At 30.7% G+C, this 19,510-nt stretch overlaps 4 protein-coding genes across 4 annotated transcripts; 3 read left to right on the top strand and 1 right to left on the bottom strand.

Moving 5' to 3' along the window:
• Positions 1–1,082: 1,082 nt before the first annotated feature.
• Positions 1,083–3,253, bottom strand: LOC123206943. Its single transcript, XM_044624237.1, has 5 exons — positions 2,769–3,253; positions 2,333–2,677; positions 1,918–2,254; positions 1,697–1,816; positions 1,083–1,614 (listed from the first exon to the last, which is right to left on the bottom strand). Exons 1-5 carry the CDS (start codon positions 3,087–3,089, stop codon positions 1,496–1,498), a joined length of 1,242 nt encoding a protein of 413 aa, XP_044480172.1. The 5' UTR covers positions 3,090–3,253; the 3' UTR covers positions 1,083–1,495.
• Positions 3,254–13,543: 10,290 nt separating this feature from the next.
• Positions 13,544–16,504, top strand: LOC123206949 (rop guanine nucleotide exchange factor 5-like). Its single transcript, XM_044624246.1, has 7 exons — positions 13,544–13,988; positions 14,365–14,481; positions 14,584–14,738; positions 14,886–14,960; positions 15,050–15,340; positions 15,422–15,778; positions 15,853–16,504. The coding sequence occupies exons 1-7, from the start codon at positions 13,700–13,702 to the stop codon at positions 16,339–16,341; spliced, it is 1,773 nt and encodes a 590-aa protein (XP_044480181.1). The 5' UTR covers positions 13,544–13,699; the 3' UTR covers positions 16,342–16,504.
• Positions 16,505–17,754: 1,250 nt separating this feature from the next.
• On the top strand, positions 17,755–18,577 carry LOC123206928. The gene has a single exon (XM_044624218.1). The coding sequence runs from the start codon at positions 17,912–17,914 to the stop codon at positions 18,428–18,430; it is 519 nt and encodes a 172-aa protein (XP_044480153.1). The 5' UTR covers positions 17,755–17,911; the 3' UTR covers positions 18,431–18,577.
• A 137-nt stretch (positions 18,578–18,714) lies between these two features.
• LOC123206930 (putative lipid-transfer protein DIR1) lies at positions 18,715–19,498 on the top strand. The gene is made up of 2 exons (XM_044624221.1): positions 18,715–19,249; positions 19,346–19,498. Exons 1-2 carry the CDS (start codon positions 18,907–18,909, stop codon positions 19,360–19,362), a joined length of 360 nt encoding a protein of 119 aa, XP_044480156.1. The 5' UTR covers positions 18,715–18,906; the 3' UTR covers positions 19,363–19,498.
• The last annotated feature ends 12 nt before the right edge of the window (positions 19,499–19,510 follow it).

The following is a 19,510-nucleotide window of genomic DNA, read 5'->3' as shown; positions in this document are numbered from 1 at the left end:
CATTTGCCTTTTCTGTCAAACACTTGAGTCCTGTTAAAACACTCAAATTCCGCCACTGTTTAAAGCTCAAAAATCAAATTCTGATCAATACCCAGAAACCAAAAGAATGCCTGTTGCTCCATTAAATACTGATTTCGAAGCTGCAAGTGATTTAGAAAATGGGCTTGGTATGAAAAGAAGAAGGATTTGACCAAGTCAAAATCAAGTGTGCACAAGAACCAAAGATCTGAGAGACAAGAGCACAACTTTTTTGAACAAAAAGAACCGGGAAATGAACAGAGGTGTAACGTAATATTCAAGAAATAAGAGCAAAGATGGAGAAGGTGGGGCCTTTCAAGATGTTAATCAAGTTAATTTTATCCCCATATCTCATTTCTCTATCGATGTCCCTACCACCTCTGCTTCACGCTGAAGCAATTTCCTTCCTGCTTTTTTATTTTTAAATATGCTTTTTAAAGCATGCTTCAACATTATCTCCATCCAGATCCAGAAACAGGTACACTTTCCTCTTTCAATTTATTATAACTTGGAAAATATCAACTCTTATATGCTACTGTATGTACCTTTTTAAACGAGAAGGAAATTTTTTGATAAAGAGTAATGTAAGAATAATTAAAACCTTTCCAGATGAGAATAAGACGAAAACAAAAATAAATATATTTTCAACTTTTTTTTTTTCTTTTTTAGATTGTTATTAAACTTTTATTATTAAATTATCTATAAATTTTTAAATTATTATAAATTTATCTTAATACTTAATAAATATTACATGGATGGAGAAAGAGAGTAGAGTGAAATTTTTCAAACAATGAGGAGACGAAATTTTAACAAGAACAGAGAGACACAGAGACAGAGACAGACAGAGACAGAGAGAGATTTTTCCCCTTTGAAGATGGAAAATAAAGTATTCTACCCCTTGTAGTATATTAGTAGTCGAGTGTTTTCTCAAGAGTCAGGACCTTGAAATCCATGATAAATGTTTTTGAAATTTGAAGTTAAATGGGGTTAGTGTTTTGAAGTGAAAAGAGAAGGGAAAAGCAAAGGTAAAGTGGTGTATGGAATTGTAAAGAAACAGAGCAGACTTATGATAAACAAAATAATATAAATATTTCTTATTAAAATATTGATATTACAACAAAGAGGGATGTGGATTCCACTTTTTCTGCAACCAAAAGATGAGATTTCAAGGCCAAATACATCAAACCCAGAAGATGAAATCCACTTATTACAGCTGAAAATTGAAGAAAAAACCCTCTTCCCTTGCTACAATTTGTTCTTGACTCATCTAAATCTACTCCACAAAACCTGCAATACAATTATATTAATTATTGTTCTTCTACTGACTACACTCGCATTCTTAATTCTTCTCTTACAAAAACCATAATCCCATATTTCTTCTATCAGAAATCACTTCCTTTATACTTTTTTTTTTTCAATCTTTTTCCAACAAAATAAGCTTGAAAATGGCTGAGACTAATGTGTTCATCTCCTTCTTTCAATATGTCCACTCCTGAGGAAGATGTATTTCATGATTTAGTGGAGGAGCAGCTTCAGGTCTTAAGCTTCGTTGCTTTTTAAGTGACAAAAGCAAAGTCCTTCTCGCCATTAAAGCATCTGTCAAGATTCAAGAACAATATCATTTAAATGGAAGCTTTACAAACATGCCCTCTGTGAACAGAGATTTAAAAGAACTCACCATACTGTGGACCAAAAGCTGTATTAAATCGGTGCTGGGCATGAGTATTATTCCCATTCATGTTTTCGAAACTCTGATTCAAAGCCTGAACAACCTTAGCTGGAACTAAAACAGTAGAACCTGAGATAAAAACCCAAAAAAAACAAGCTAGTTAGTAAAAAAAACTCAATAAAAAAGCTAACCAAATCTACAAAAAAGTTGAGCTATTTCTAACATCTTACTTGGTTTTTTGGGAGAATCAAGAGGGTTAGACCCAAATCTCCGCGGCAAGAACACACCAGTACCAGCACATTCTCTTTTAACGCCACCAGATCCACCCAAAAACACAGCTTTCATGCCGGAAGCAGAGTGTTGTTGACGTTGCTGAACCTGCAGAGGCGGCCAGGCAGCTTGACATAGCCCAATAGGACGCCCACATCTCCCATTTTCATAAACAACACTTCTGGCTTTACTCTGGATCAGTTGTGGCTGTGGCTGAGTTAACCTCACTTGTTGCTGCCGTCCCCGTATCACATTCACACCGTTTAAACCACCATTTTGAGGGCTCAACATCTGATACTGCAGTTTAAAATAAAACGTCATCATAAGGAAGCAAATCCTGGATTCAATTTAATTTTTATTTTACAAAGAACTCACCTGATTTGTTTGAAGGGGGGTGAAATTAACATATTGGCTTGAATATAAGCCAAAATTGGGATTTTCAATAACTTGCAGGGGACTTGTAGTGGCCTTGGGAGGAGCAATAAGGCCTCGGCCGCGGTTGTTGTAGTTGCATTTAAAGTCTTCGTTGCTCATCTTCAACCTCGCAACTTGGCCTGCGGCAGCAGAGATAAGGTCCCACGTGTTGTTTTCATCACCAAACGGCGTCGTCGGAGGAGAAGATACAAGTGAGGAGGAACCGTTTGGGCTGCCTCCGCTTGAGACTGACCAGCTCCCTATTCCACTCAAAGACGACTCGGGTGACCCGGCCATAACCCAGCTCTGGTAACAAAAGAATAACGTCAAAACAAGAGCTTTAAAATTTAAAATAGCAAGAAGTATAATACATAAACAAGGATTTACTGGAGTAGACCTCAGGTTTGTCTTTAGTAAAACCATTGGCAGCGAATTTCTGAGTTGAGGACTGTGTAAGACGGCGAGTTAACCCGGTAAGGAAGTCCTCCTCGTCGCTGGTGGTTTCTGTCTCAGTCCAACCATTCTCTGACTCCACCGGAGAACAGAGAGCCGAATCGAGCGAGTCAAACTCGTATGGAAACTCAGAAGGAAAGCTGAGATCACTGGACTTCTTCATCTCATCATCACTCTTCACATAACCTTTCTTCACAACAAGAACATCTTCAAACTTATAAGGTGACCAGTAAGCGGCATCGTTCAAGGAATCTGACTCGGACATGGCGACAGCAACTACAGAAACAAAAACACAGAAAAGAGAGAAGAGGGATTGGTTTAGTTTTGAGAGCTGCGCTTTGCTTTGACCGAGCTCCGAGTTAGATATAGAGAGATGGAGAGAGAGAAATGAGGGACCCAACAAAAGATGAGTAAAGAGAGAGAAGGCGTAGGGAATGTTGAAGACACCTCGCTTTTATTAAGGTTTCAGGGTTGCTTTGAGACAGTTTTTTTTTTTTTTTATAAATATTTGTAAGAGAAAAAATACAGCACAGAGAGAAGGTGACAGACGGCAGGGTGGATGGAGACGTTTGTGCTGCTGCATAATCTCCTTGCCATCTGTGCATTATTAGTAGGGTTTAAGATATGAGTAATTTTTTAATTATTCTCAAAAGATTATGGTGTTGATTAAGTTTAATTCATGAATCATGATTAAATATGAAAGAAATTTTGAAATTATTTTTTTAATTAAGAATATTTTCCTCTTGGTTTTGAGTTAAAGGGGTATATAGTTCGATTTTGTGCACTTGAAAACTTTTTCGAAACAAATAAAAAAAAATCGCTTAAAAAATTTTAAATTAAGTCAAACCATTTTATGTTTCAGACTAAATCAAACTAAACTGAAAATATATAGTTTGATCCTATTTGAATTAAAGACTGAACCTATTAAAAATTATTCACTTCTAAATTTTTATATTTAATAAATAAAAATTGAATTAAAAATTTATAGAACAAGAAATAAACATGTATTAAAGTTTGAAAATTATCTAAATCATAACTCATACCATAAACTTATATTAAAATTTATTAATTTACATTAAACTAAATAAAATTATAATGTTTAAATAATTTTATTGAATTTTATGGTTTAAACTAAGTTATTCACACCCTTGATTTGAACAGGGTAAATGTCAATTATAATACCCATATCATGATTGAATCCCTAAAAGGGTACCTATGAAATTATGTGACTGACTATTTATTGTTTATGATTTGAAAATGGGTAAGATTGAAGTCAAATGCAAGTATTCAAATTTATATATATTTTAAAATATTATCTATGGCTGTTAAATTTGATATTATAGTTATTTGTATTATATAATATATAATACATATATCTTATAATATGATATAATATAAAAAAATGATATATATTATGAAGTATATCGAATTAATATGATATAGTAATATATCATATGATACAATAAATGTATCATATAATATGTATTTTATAATACGATACATTTTATTAATACAGATTGATACTTTTTTTTAAAGAAAATAATGATACAATAAAGATGCATATGAAAATTTTAAACTTTCAACGGTGTTCATGATATTTTTTTAAATAATAATGGATTAATATATATTTTTAAAGAAAATGATAATGTAGTAGAGTTGTATATAAAAATTTTTAAATTTTCAAAGATATTAGTGATATTTTCTAAAATGATAATGTGTCAATTATATTTTTTATTATTTTATTTTTTAAAAATTATATCATATGATGTAATACAATACATAATTCGACTATCATTCTTCATATGCCAAAAAGTTATGATTCAAGTTTAATATGATTAGATTTTTAAATCCTTAACCTTGAATTTATTTATTTTTTTCAAATTTTATTTATTTAAAAAAAAAGGTTTGATGTTGATTAAAGGTGGAGCCCACATTGAGCCACTAATTAAAGTAACGACAATGTTCATTATCACTTGTCCACCAATGATTCGCAATTAGTATGCCTTAATTATCCCATTAATCACTTCATTCCATCCCATTCACTTGACCTTAATTTTCTTTTAAGATTCATGTATCATGTAATTAAATTCTCTTTTTGATAATCAGAATTAATTTTCATATGCTTAAAGAAAATATTATATTAATTAAATTCCATTTTTGTCCTTACATAATATTCCAATTTTTGGATGAGTATATACAATTTTTTACACATAATTTATATATACAAATAACATATCATCATATTATTGGGTATTAGTTTATTTTTAATTCAAAATTATTCAATCATATAATTACACATTATCTATGTATCTAAATTATGTATATATATATATATATATATATATATATACACATAATTTTGTTATTTTTAAATACCAACATTTTTTAAAGTAATTTAAATTAAGATTTTACTAGTGGAAAAGGCGCTCAAACCCAATTCTTTTTAAAATTTTAAAATTTTATTAATTTTACTAATCGTTAATTTTTTCACATAATAGCATCTTGCAACATTGCTATCGTTTTTTGTATTTGTCTAATTATTATTTGCAAATTAAATTTTGGAAATGTGAAACAAGTCAATTCAAAATTTAAATTGTTAGGTCTAAGATATGATGGTCACATTATGAAAGATACCTAACAAATTCTCATCTTAAATATTTAAAATTATAATGAATAATGAAATTTGTAAATTTATATGTTTTATTTATTAATTTGTGCATTATGTCATAACAAGTAAAAAATAATTATAACAATAAAATTATAAATATATATAATTATATATATCATTATATAATTAAATCATTTTTAATTAAAATAAAATAATATTAAAATATATAATAATATATATAAATATATATATTTAAAATAAATAAATATAATATTATTTAATTGTGATAGATAAATTTCACAAATGGTGCCTGGCATATGAAGTAAACGGGTGTCACAGAGAACCCGTGAACCACCTAGTCAGCATAGTATAATCCAATGTGTATAATGTTGGAATCTGAATCTTATGATTACGTGGCGTCAACCTAGATTCGGCAGCTTAACTGTCGTTGTCTTTTCTGTAATTTCGCCTCTGTTAACGCTTTCAATTTCAAGCCGTTACCTAACGCCGCTTACATATTCATTTCTATTCTCAAGTATGTGAATGGTTTATAATCGTTGTAAAAAAAATATAGCAAAAAAATTGAAATTTTCTTTTTTTTTAAAAATTTTTCCACTATACCAAAAAATTCAACTGTCTCTAACACATCATCATATTGATTTTATTTGTAACTTTTGTATTTTATATTTCATTATTAAAAAAAAGAATAATAACGAGATTTAATTATTATTTTTTTGGGATTTATACTATAATTATAATCATTACATGGATGGATGGATGACAGCGTCACAGTCTTATGGGAAAGAGTAACCTAGAAGCCAAGTGCCCTGCAAGGCTGCAAATATCTGGTCGTTATAACGGCGGTTAACGGCGGACCCGAAAACTGAATTGTAATGGATTCAATAAGTTTCCCGCTAAAAATTATGATTGGAAACAAAAAGAGAAAAAGGAAGAAAATTAATTAATAGCGTGAAAGGAAGAAGTTGCTGTGGGCCGTGCGACATATTCTGAAAACGACGCCACATTAATCAAAAGAGCGGGAACAGATTTTTTTCATTCTTTTTTATTTTAAAATTTTTAAAAGGAAAACGACCATTTTTTTTAATAAATTAAGGCGAAAATGTTATGTGATCAAGTTGGAGGATCAAAGTTATTTAATTTTGTAATAATAAAAAATAATAAAGATAATTTTATTTTATTTTTAATGTGATTATCCAAAAAGGTTAAGGCTGAAAAGTTATGTGTAACCACGTCAAGCAGTTATGGACAGTATTTTGCCTGTATATGATGGGAAATTAAGATTCTATAAAGGGCATTAATGTCTTTCAGCTTACAACTTGTGGCCCTTAAACAAGTAATGCGCAGTTCATTGGCGTTGGCTCATTCATTTATTAGCCCCACTCTCATTCAATGCGCGTATATCGTTACTGTCTTATGTGGCTGTGCCTGAAAGTACAAATAATTATCGCATGGTCAATAATTATTTAGTATTAATATGATTTAAAAATAAAATGGAACGTGATTGATTTAAATTATAATTATAAAAAATAAAAAATAATTAATGAAATTACAATAGATCTCATTGGCAAAAACAAATTTGGTCAGCTAAGTATTGTGAATGTCTAACTTGTAATTTTATTCGATGACAGATATGTGACGTTATTCAAAGTGTGATAAAAATATTAGCAGTAAGCGCGTATGGATAAGACATCAAAACAACACTCATACATCTGTTTGATCATGGTGATTGACTGCCGTAGACATGTTAAGGGGCTTGGGCAGACACGTGACATGCCCAGACCCAATATTTTCGACACTATCCGTCGGGTGGAGATCGTAGGGTAAGGTCAGCGGGTTAACATGGCATGGTCCATGAAATTAAAAAAAAAAAAAAAAAGCCAAGGACTTATTCTCCCCCAAAGTATTCTGTTTTCGTAAGTTTTTATCTATTTATTTTAAAAATCTTAAATACATCTATAAGAGATTAAAATTAATGAAACTTTAATCCCTTAAAATTCAATCTCTTTTTCCCTTATAAACCGTAAAAACTAATAATTTGTCTCATAAATCAAGTTTAAAAAAATGATATTTCTCTTTTAAAGTTTAGTTTTCAAAATGTCATAAATATTATATATTAATCATTTTAATATGGACAATAAAATATAAATAAATTTAAAAAATATAAATAATCTAAAACTATAAAAATATGATAGTATTTTAAACAAAAATATTAACATAAAAGGATGGGATGAGGATGGGGACGGAGACCAGGGCAAGGCAGGGAAAGGTCGAAGGGGGAAAACATGTATCCTTGCCCCCGATTGCAAAAACAGTTTTTGTCTCTGTTCCCTTTCTTATTTTTATTGAAGAATCTCTTCTTTATTAAGGTTAGAAACCCTAAATTCTAATCGAAATTATCATCTCTAGTCGTCATGTCTACACTATGCATACACACTATTTCAAAATTAATTATGCATACCCTTATTTCTATTGAAGAATCCCCTCCCTACATCTTTTAAACATAATATAAATATATTTAATAACAAAATTAATTAAAATTAAAACTAACTCACTATTTCAAATGTCGTAAATATTATATATTAACTACTTTAATATGTACGACAAAAATGTAAATAAATTTGAAAAAATATAAATAATCTAAAACTTTAAAGATATAGTTGTATTTAAAAAAAAATACAAAGGGGTGGGAATGAGGATAAGGACAAGTTGGAGAAGGGATACATGTATATTCATCCATTTTCTTGTTTTTATAAGGAAATCTCCTCTCTTTTATGATCGAAAACCTTAAATTCAAATTGAAATTGTCATCTCTAATCGTCGTGTCTAATTGGCTGAGTTGTGACAAACTAACTTCTTTTTTCTTTATTTTTACTCTTAAATTATTTTTTTTTTATAATCAGAGAACCTTGTTTGGATTGATTAAACAGGTAAATTTTGAGGTATAATAACTGAACTCACAATCACTATATTAGATAAATTAATATTTTATAAATGTAATAAAAACTTAAATCTAAGTCTTTATCCTAAAAATTTTAATATTTTACTAATTAATTTTGCTAACCCAGATGAACTTACTCTTGAGTTCATCTTTTTTATTGTTGACCCTCTAATCTTTACTTTATTTATAAAATTCATAGTTTTAATTTTAAATCCACAAGGAAGTATATTACAAACTATGCATTTAAAAAAACAAAATTGAAAAAATCTCTTCTTTAGAAATATGCTACATAATAAAAAAATAAAATATTATGGATTTAAATGATATTATCCATAAACTTCATTGAAACTAAAACTAAAACTAAAACGAATTATTGCATGATAAATAGACGTAAACAGAAGTTCGCCAAAGGATCAATCAGCCGTCGCTGTCTGTCACAAGTCTTCTGAAAAGAGAAGACATAAATTAACATTTTTCTTTTTAAAGTTTTTGGCAATTCGAATTTTGAAGTTTAAACTCTATGCAACGGTAGAATATGGGACAGCTACCAGCCAGATTTCAATTAATTAAAAAATTATAATATATAATGAATTATTTAAAAATTCAAAAAAAAAAAAAATTAGGTCAGAATATTCCATTATTTACTTGATATTATTTCACACATACCGTGTGGACAATCATGATGGAAACTATCAATAACCTCCTAAATATAATTACCCAGAACCCTCACCCATTACATATTAAAAAATTTGTAAGACCCCCCACACATTAGACATAATACAATATGGAAAAGGCTCCCTAATTAGGCATACTGAAATATTAATAAGGCCCCAGCAAATTACTCAGTTAAATATCAAAAACCATTTTATTTATTACAAATTGTAAAAATACGGAAAAACTTAATATACGTAATATCAAAAAGGTTACGGGTGAAAACAGTTTTGTATTATCTTAAATGATAGTTTGAGTGATAAAAGAGTATACTTCATATGTAAAAAAGTATTGGCTCAAGTTTACCTTGGTAACATATCAAGATAAAATTTTTAGTGATTATGAGAACGATCACTGGATTTAAAATTTATCTTATTTAATGTAATTGATTCGGTTTTAAAAATAATAATACGTGTAAGGTGGATTCTTTGTAAAAATAAAATAAAAAAGCAACTTTATATTTAAATTATATAAGGACAATAAAATTTGAGATTATTTTTGTATAATTTCTTTAAAAATTTAATTTAATTATTTACATAATTAATATGATGTTTTGACACATCTTCAATCAATGTCTTAAAATTATAAAATTTTGTGCTTTTTTTATCACATGGACGACACAAACAGGACATTGGGCAAGCAAGAATTCTTTTTTTGAAGTTGGGAAATCAAAGTGAAGAATACTTAATGCAGTCAGTCACACTTACAGACGACCAAGTAATGGGGTGGATGTATGGAGAGACATGTCTCATTGTTCTATGGAAATAATAAGAATAATAAAAGGGTGTGGGAGCCTTGTTTTGGGAGATTCTTGGGAATGTGTTTTGTCTTCCACCATAGCTTTACACCTTCACTTCGTACATATTCCATGTCTAAGCCCATACCATTTCTGACTAGAAAAAGGCGCAAACAAGTTAAGCTCAGCTTGTCTTAAGTCAAGTCTTCCATAGCACATGTAGCAGGGAAGGGATGCAAATAAGTTAAGCCGATTGTGAGTAGCTTTGCAGCTCATCTTGAATCAAGTTTATCTCGAATAAATCAAATCAAACTTTTATTTAATGTTGATTAGGTCAATGAATTCATGAGTTTTTAACTTGATTCAAATAAAATATTAATAAATATTTAATAATTTTAAATATTGTATTAATATTTTTAAAATTTTGTTTCTTAACTTAAAAAATAAACGATTAATTAATATATATAAAAGTTACGAGGTTTAAATTAATTTTTCATACTGAACTCAAACCATTTATTCTTATCTCGAATTTGAACTCAAGATAAGATACTGTCAACTCAGTTAATTTGAACTTTCCTTAAAATAATCGAATCAAATTTAAATCAAACACTGTTCGACTTGTCTCGACTCATTTGCATCCTTACCCATCACCACTCACAAATTCTATAAAAGCAATTTCTTTTAATGGACGAGTTCACAGATGTCTGCAATTGACAGCCTAACTCGATTCAGGGAATGGATCACTTTTAGATCAGATTTATGCACTTGAAAGATTGATTATATACCTAACCATAGACATCATTCATTTATTCAGGGATTTGTCCCGGCAGTTGGAGGCTGCCAAAAAGCATCCTGCATTACAGCATCTTTATTTGTATATATTATCGGTGCCCATATAAATACATACTAAATAGGCTCTGATTTGGGCCGGAAAGAGACGGGCCTAACTAGTGGGCTTTGAAGCAATCTATGCAATTAGCCCGGCCTATTACTATTCAAATGGATGAGCTAGAGTGGTCCAAAAACCCTGACACTTGTCATAATGAATCAAAAGTTGCCCGTGATTCATAAATGGCCTATTGAGTTCAAACCTTGCGTGCGTGCGTGCTGCGAAGATAACAAATTTTTTTGAGTTCAAAAACACCCAAAAGAGGTCATTTTCCTTCATCTGTTGCCAATAACTCTTCTTGGGCATCGACAAAGCGGTAGCTTGAGGCTTTAAAACGTCCTGAAATTAGCCTCAAGATGCCTGAGATCAGCTTTGAGAATAAAAAAGATTGCCCCATTTGTAGTTTTGAAGTTTGAATTTGAAGTCCCTCCATGTGTCATAATGCAAAAATTTATGGGTGTCTCATTCATAATCATAATTAATTTATGAGGTGTTGGTGAATAAGGCGGTCAAGTGTGTTCAAACCATTTTACGGATCATTACATAAAAGGTGCTAATAAGTCTATAGTAGTTAAAGTATTTAGCCTTTATGGATGGACTTGATTCAAGCTTGATTAATTTGAATTGATATTCCACTCAATCAAAACCAAACTTATGTTAAAATTTCTGTTTAATAATTTAGATTAAATCTAGTCTGAATTATTTTATGATAATATTACTCATTTTATTAGTGATATTTTTTATTGTATCGATAATATTATTTATTTCATCGAATACCTTTCATAAATATTTTTAATCAATTTAAAATCGATTTAAATTTATCACAAAATTGAATTGAATAGGCGGGGTGTGAAGATAAAGATTCTTTTTCATTGGAAAAGTGACCACCCTGCTTACACAGAAAGTGAAGGAGTATTTTTCTCTTTTATGGAGTAGAACCACTATATCCCACCCACATTTTACCCGTCTAATATTTAATCCTCAAGCTTTAAAAATGATATTTTTAAACCTTTTATCAAGTTCTTTTTTGAAATTAATTAATTTATGGGTAGACACACTAAAAAAAAACAAATATATGAGTTGGAAGGTTAAAAATTGATTAATTAGTTTTAAAAGTTGGAAGGCTAAAAATTGATATTAAAGAAAAAGGGTGAGAGATAGTTGTTCTACCTTTCCTTATAGCCATAAAAAACACTTTTATCTTGAGTTTTGAACATTTATTGAATAATTCCACTTTTATCAAACGCTTATTTAGTTTTGCGAGAAGAAAAATTTTCACTACAAACTATAGGGTGGCAATTGGATAAACCAATAAATGTTGTTCAAAGAGACATTATAGAAGATAATGGGCAATTATCATGTCTTCTCTGTGAGTCTTGCATGTAAGAAAATTATCTTACATGTAAAGATTATTATTTCTGACCGAAATTATGAACGAAAAAGTTTCTATAAAGGGTATAATTTCGGAGAAGGAAAGGTTCTATAATATATGATTAGAGGATAGATACATTTTAGATCATAATTCAAATATTGAAGGAAAAAAATCATCTTTTGTGCCCCGGTTCATATTAGAATTCCCTAAATTAATAGGCCAAAGGATTATTTTCCACCTAAGATTTCGTGAAACAATAAATTTTCATCTTTGAAGTTTCAAAAGTCTATTATCCTATTATATATTAAAAAAGTTGATAAAAATCCTTTGACGGTTTTAATATCGATCTTGACAGATGGGTAAAAAATTAACTTTCTAAACTTAAAAGTAAAAAAGGTCATTTTTCAAAATTCGGGAGAGAAAGTGCATATAGCCACATCAATATTCTGACCAAACGGCTACTTTACCATTCAAATTAGCAGACCATTTGACTATATTACCCTTTACCTGTCCTCCAATATTTACCACTATCCGAAACGACAACCCGTTACGGACAAATATAAGGCTTTTAAAAATAATATAATACAATTTATTCATTAAATAAATAAAATCAATTAAATGTAAAATTTGTGGCCGCCAATCTATACTTATTTTCCTTAATTAATTTGATGATAAGTTCTAGATAATGGAATAATTAATATTTTTTGATTGGGCCGAAATAATATTCATCATTGACGACATTAAACCACTTTTAAATAAAAGCAGTCAAATACATGCGTAAAATTTTGACTCTGGAATTTAATCCTGTTTCGAAGATTTCCACTGTAAACGTTTTACCTTGGCAGGTATAATTTTTTACTCTGTTAAAGGTATAATTTTTATATATAAATAATGATATATTATTATATAATTAGATAATTAAAAATTAAAAATAAAATAATATTCAATCAAATAATAATACATCATTATTTGTACATAAAATTATAAACATAATTTTATTTTGTTATCATTTTATTTTGAGATTTTTTTTAATAGTTTGTGGGGCTAAACTAAATTTACCTTTGTTTTGTATTTATTATAAGAATAATATTATATATATTAATTTTAAATATATAAATAAATATATATTTATTAAAAAAAACCCTTTGAAAGGAGAAAAAATGTTTGAAAAAGAGATATTATTACAAAAAGTATCATAGAGATCAATTGAAGAATGAAAAATAAACCTTTGGAACAAAATATTATTTTTTAAAATTTAATTTAAAAAATAATTAATTTGTAAAGTTTAAAATAAAAAAAATTTAATTTTTTTAAATATTAATAATTAAATAATTAATTTAAAATGGTTGAAAGAAAAATAGAATCCGCGGGTGGGAGTAAGTCCTCTGGCCTTCTATAAATAATTTGAGCGAACGTATTTTCTACTCTGCTACTGAAAGTGAAAGGGAGACTGAACATGTCATATGATTCTTAAAACTTTCTGTTCATTTCAATCTTCAAAATCAAAAATCAAATTTCAACATTCACAGAACAAGACACTTTTCAATTCAGATATATTTTCCTTGACCTGTATTTCAAATTTTTTCCTTTTTGGGAAAGAATGGGAAGTTTAGTGAAGAAGAGTGGCAATGATGGTAGTAAGACAATGACTACTACTACCACTGAGTCGGGGACCGAGTCAAGAGAGAGTAGTAGTTCAAGCTGTTCCAGCTCTGAAGACTCATCCGAGGAAGTGAAAAAAAGGGAGTCTTGTTCACCCTCTCTTTTGGGTTGGCCTATCAGGAAAGCTGGAGTGTCAAAAAACAGTTTGGTTTCTGATGAAATGGGACGTCCAGAGAAGATCCATTTTGATGATTTAACGTTTAAGAAACCGGGCTCTCTTATTTCAGGTTGGCTTTTTGGCTTTTGGGTATATTTGGTTGCTGAGAAAACATTGTGGGAAAAGAAAAAGTTTCTTTTTCTGAGTTTAAACTTTGTTTCTTTTGATTAAAGTCATACAACTTTTGGATCAGGTGAGGTGTTTCTATTTGGTTACAGAAAGAGCAGAATTTCAAATTTAGAATTTGAATGGTGTATCAGAGTTTCAGAAACAAATACAGTATGTTTCTAAATAACATACTGTAAACAATTCAAAATTTTCGATGTTTAAAGTTACTCGTAACCAAAAAGAGTTACTAAATAACATTTATTTATTTTTTATCAGATTATGTTTTTTCTTTTTTTGGTAATCTAATTGTTTTTATTTTACTTGTTGAATTGGAATAGATATGGATATGATGAAGGAAAGGTTTGCAAAATTGTTGCTTGGAGAAGACATGTCAGGTTCTGGTAAAGGTGTTTGCACAGCTTTGGCCATATCTAATTCCATTACCAATCTATGTGGTTTGCTCTCTTCTTTATGTGCAGATTTCTCTCAATTACATTTCATTTTTTTCCTTCTTTTTTTTTTGGGTGTGTTTTACTATGTTTTGGTATGATTTTTAGCTTCTATATTTGGACAATTATGGAGATTAGAGCCATTACCTTCTGAAAAGAAATCAATGTGGAAAAGAGAAATGGAACTGCTTCTTTGTGTTGGTGATCACATTGTGGAATTGATCCCATCTTGGCAAACATTTCCAGATGGAAGTAAGCTTGAGGTAATGGGAAAATCTTAGGCCTTTCTGTTTCCTTTTCTGAAAATTCTTGAAATCTCGGGAAAAAGCAGAACTTTTGATCCTTCTGCTTTTGACTATTTGAATTTATTATTGCATTTTGAACTAAATGGGTTGTTTTAAAATTCATAGGTTATGACTTGCAGGCCTAGATCAGATCTTTTCATCAATCTCCCAGCTCTCAAGAAACTAGACAGCATGCTTCTTGTAAGATTTCGCATTCATTGTTTCATGTGCTCTATGTTCTAAGTTTAATAGCCCATTTTCAAGTTACCACCTGGTTTATTCCGTGACAGGAAATCTTGGATAGTTTTGTGGATACCGAATTTTGGTATGTTGATCAAGGGATTATAGCCTCAGAAGCAGATGGATCAGCTTCTTTTCACGAAAAAATTCAGAGGCAAGAAGAGAAATGGTGGCTTCCTGTGCCCCGAGTACCGCCTGGTGGCCTCTCTGAAAATTCAAGAAAACAACTGCATCACACGCGCGAATGCACAACTCAGATCCTGAAAGCTGCAATGGCCATCAATAATATTACCGTAGCAGAAATGGAAATGCCTGAGTCATACTTAGAATCTCTACCAAAGGTTTGAAAATCCTGAAAGTTGCAATGGCATTCAATAGTATTACTTTATGCAAAGTGATTTTTTTCATTTGTTTGTTCTCAGAATGGGAAAGCCTGTTTAGGGGAGGTTATATACCGGTACGTTACATCAGATCAATTCTCTGCTGACTGCCTGCTAGATTGCCTTGATCTGTCTTCAGAGCATGTGGCTCTTGAGATTGCGAACCGTGTGGAATCATCAATATATGTGTGGCGTGGAAGAACTCACTCGAAGTCCCCGCTTTATCCAAACCATTCCACTGCAAAATCATCATGGGAGATGGTGAAGGACTTCATGAACGATGGAGATAAGAGGGAGTTGCTTGCAGAAAGATCTGAAAGTCTCTTGCGTTGCTTGAAACAGCGGTTTCCTAGTCTAACACAAACTACATTGGACACCAGCAAGATTCACTGCAACAAGGTTCAAATTCCTTTCTCTAAAGACTCCTTTGTTCCCTCGACTATATATGAACTTCTTGATTTTGAACTTTTCAGGATGTTGGGAAATCCATTCTCGAGAGCTATTCAAGAGTTCTGGAGAGTCTGGCATTCAACATTGTCGCCCGGATCGATGATTTAATATATGTCGATGACTTGACTAAAAATTCGGATAAGGTGTCATCAGTGACAACAGCCAGTGTAATTTCTAATAAGAAAGTTACAGTCCCCTCCAGTAGTGTGCCTGTCTCAGGCACTCCACATAAAGCAACATTTAGCAGTAGCACATCAAGCTTTTCACCTGCACCTCTAATTAGTCCTGCAAAAGGGGGGAGAACTCCTTGTCGCCTCAGCAGCAGCAGCAACAACAAGGCTAACCGCGGTTTTGGGGTGAGGAGAGTGTTGACAAATTATCTTGGTGCTGCTGACACAAAAGCAAAGATTTGTTCACTTACAACAAATGGTTCTCAAGGTTTGTTGCATCAACAAAATTCATCATCAGCCACCCAGAAAGGGTCGAAGTTGTGCCAAAATCAAAACTTATGAACCAGGATGAATATATATTGTGATTTAAACTAGGATTGTTGATGGTAGCGGCCATTTTCTTGTGACAATTACTGATGTTCATGAGTTTGAAATATCTAGTTTGCCAATCATTTCAATGTGATTATTGAGACAATAAAATCATGTGCACAATTTTACGTACAAACAATGATGTACCATCATGTGATTGAGTTTTGTTTTATCTTTAATTTTCAGCTATTCAATTACATAGTGACATATTATTATTTATGTATAAAGTTATGTATAAAAATTATGTACATAATATTACTCAATACTCTATTCATAATCATATAAACTCAATATTATTGGATTTTTTAAACTTTAATAAAATGGAATGAACTGTAGAACTAAATTTATAATTACCTCTATTAATTTTTTATTATAAAAAATATTATTACAAAGATTAATTAACTAAAATAATATTGAATATAAATAATTATTTTTTAATAAGTAGAAATAAATAATTATTGTATTTAGTTGAATGTAATAAAAAAATTAAATTATTATTTTATTTAAATATTGTGATTATAATTATTTTAAGTTATTTTTTATATTTCTTGTTATTTTAATTGAAAATGGTAATATTTTTATTTTAAAGATTTATAAATAAAAATATAACTGTAATAAAATTAAAATTACTTTAATAATTTTTTAATACTTAATATAAAGATGGTAAGTAAATTATCTTATATATTATATATCATATTATTATTAATAATAAAAAATAGATTATCAAAATAACTTTTGTATTCTTAATCGAAAACCCTCTAAATATTAGTCTTTTAAATGAAGACACAAGTTATTCAAGTGAATATAATATTGTTATTATCAACAGTAAAAAAATATAAATATATAATTATTTCTCATGTTTATTATTTTTTCTTATTACTCTTACAAAGAAATCATTTGGAAAATATGTATTATTATATGATTAAATATTATTTTATTTTTAATTTAAAATTATTTAACATATAATAATACATAATTTATATATTTAAATTATATAAAAAATTATATATATATATATATTTTTTTTCAGCCTCGTCTTCTACTTTAAGAGAGAATATTATTATAATTAAAAAAGTTTTATTCTTCTCCACCATATTTTTATTTCAAAGTTCTTTACACAAATAAAAAAATAAAAGTGAATTCCTAATTTCACAAGTTAATTAAAACTCATGATAGTGCAAAATTATTATTATTTTTAATTTAAGAAAAGAATTAACTATATTATTTGATCGTAGTATTTTTTTTTTTAAATAAAGTCAAGTTTTGGGTGGGAATAAGATGTAATAATATTTTATTTCAAATAATTTAAATAATTAATGAAACATTATTCAAATTAAAAATCAATATCATGATTTAGTAACGTTACATGATATTGTTACTTTTCAGGTCTTCAACGCGAAAATGCGTGACCTTCACTCTGGAACAAATAAAGGTTACTTACTGCTTTCCCATTGTTCTTTCCGTCCTCCCTCATTTCTCCCCGAAAGAAACCAAGCTGCTCAGATTTTAGATCCTCCTTTGATCTCCATACGCCGCCGTTTCAATGACGACGAGCATCCACATAACGGCCTTAGACGGCCTCATCAATGTTAATTCCCTCTTCACTCTAGCCGTTTTCGTCGGGCTGGCGTGGAACCCGAGGGACCCCACCAACGCCCTCATTACCAATGAGGCATGCCGGGCCGGTTCAAACATCGCCGAGAACATGATCTCCTTCCACGTGTACTCCTTCAGTTCCTTCTTGTTTTCTAGCATCATTGCGTTGAGTCTGAAGCAAGCCATCCGACGGGTCAACGAATCACGTTTTGATTCGGATTTCGAGGCTCAGGTCAACAGGGGTTTGGTTCGGGTCGGGATGCTGGTTTCGGGTGTTGGGTCAGTTTCTGGGTGTATTTGTTTGATGTTGGCGTTGGTTAATGTTGCTCAAGTCAAACTTGGGACGCTCTCGTGTGGGAAGGGAACTGGGCATACTTTTGCTGCGGTTGTGCCGCTCGTGATCTTGGTCCCTTTGGGGTTACTGATTTATGTTTGTGTTGTTTTGTATGCTTTTCTCGCAGCCTAGTTAGTTTTTCTTGTTCGTATTATTGTTGTTGTGTGTTTTGTTTTGTTATATTAAGGGCTATGAATGAAAAGGAGAACGCTTTCTCATGGTTTAATCAAAATTCTGACTTAAAAATTTTATGTGAAATGTTTTTTTTTAACCTCTTAATTGGGTTTATTGTTAAACAGTGGAATTGGTTGGCTTTCTAGATGTTTGTAGTGAAAGTTGTTTCATTGCTGTTGGATTTTGAAGGATAGAAAATTAGTGGAGGGGTGGCTGAAGCTTTTGAAAGCACTAACAGTTGTCTGCTTAAAATAGTTTGGTAATCTTCGCTATGCAATTGAGGGTGTTTGGTGAGAAAATAAACAAAATAAAATTTGATTTTAGTGCTTCTTCCACTATGATTTGTGGGTTTGACGTGTAAAGATATTTTCAGCTGCTTTTTTCAGTATAAATCCTGCTAGATTGTGGGGTGTTTGTACCTTGCATTGAAGAAAATGGAAAATAAAATAAGGTACACTTGCATTCTTGTGTTTCTGGTTATTCTGGGCATTTCTGGGTACAATAGTGGAGTTAATGGGGCTGGTGAATGTGGGAAATCTTCCCCTGATAGGGAAGCTTTTAAGTTGGCTCCTTGTGCAATGGCTGCACAAGATGAGAATGCTCCAGTCTCCAGCCAGTGCTGCCAAGCAGTTAAGACTCTTGGCCACAACCCTGCATGCCTGTGTGCTGTTATGCTGTCTAATACAGCTAAGAGCTCCGGTGTCAAGCCAGAAATAGCTATAACCATCCCCAAGCGTTGCAACCTTGCTGATCGTCCTGTGGGTTACCGGTGTGGAGGTAAGTTGGCCTATTTTTAGCTTTGGCTAAATCTTTTACCCATCATGCTTCCAGTCTTAGCTTCGATTGAAATGGTGTTTTTTATGTTTGCTGCAGCTTACACATTGCCTTGAAGAGTGAAGAATGTAAGTTATGATGCCTGTTGTTGTAAAGAGGTTACTACTGGTTGTCTAGCTTGTGAAATTGTGTTTACTTGTCATCCAGGCATCTGAATAATATCAAATAATCTATTGCCTTTGCTTAACAAAAGATGCTGAGTTT

Source organism: Mangifera indica, unplaced genomic scaffold (genome assembly GCF_011075055.1).
Source record: "Mangifera indica cultivar Alphonso unplaced genomic scaffold, CATAS_Mindica_2.1 Un_0054, whole genome shotgun sequence".
NCBI lineage: Eukaryota > Viridiplantae > Streptophyta > Magnoliopsida > Sapindales > Anacardiaceae > Mangifera > Mangifera indica.
Note: the sequence above shows the minus strand (reverse complement) of the source record. Positions and strands in the feature narration are given on the sequence as shown.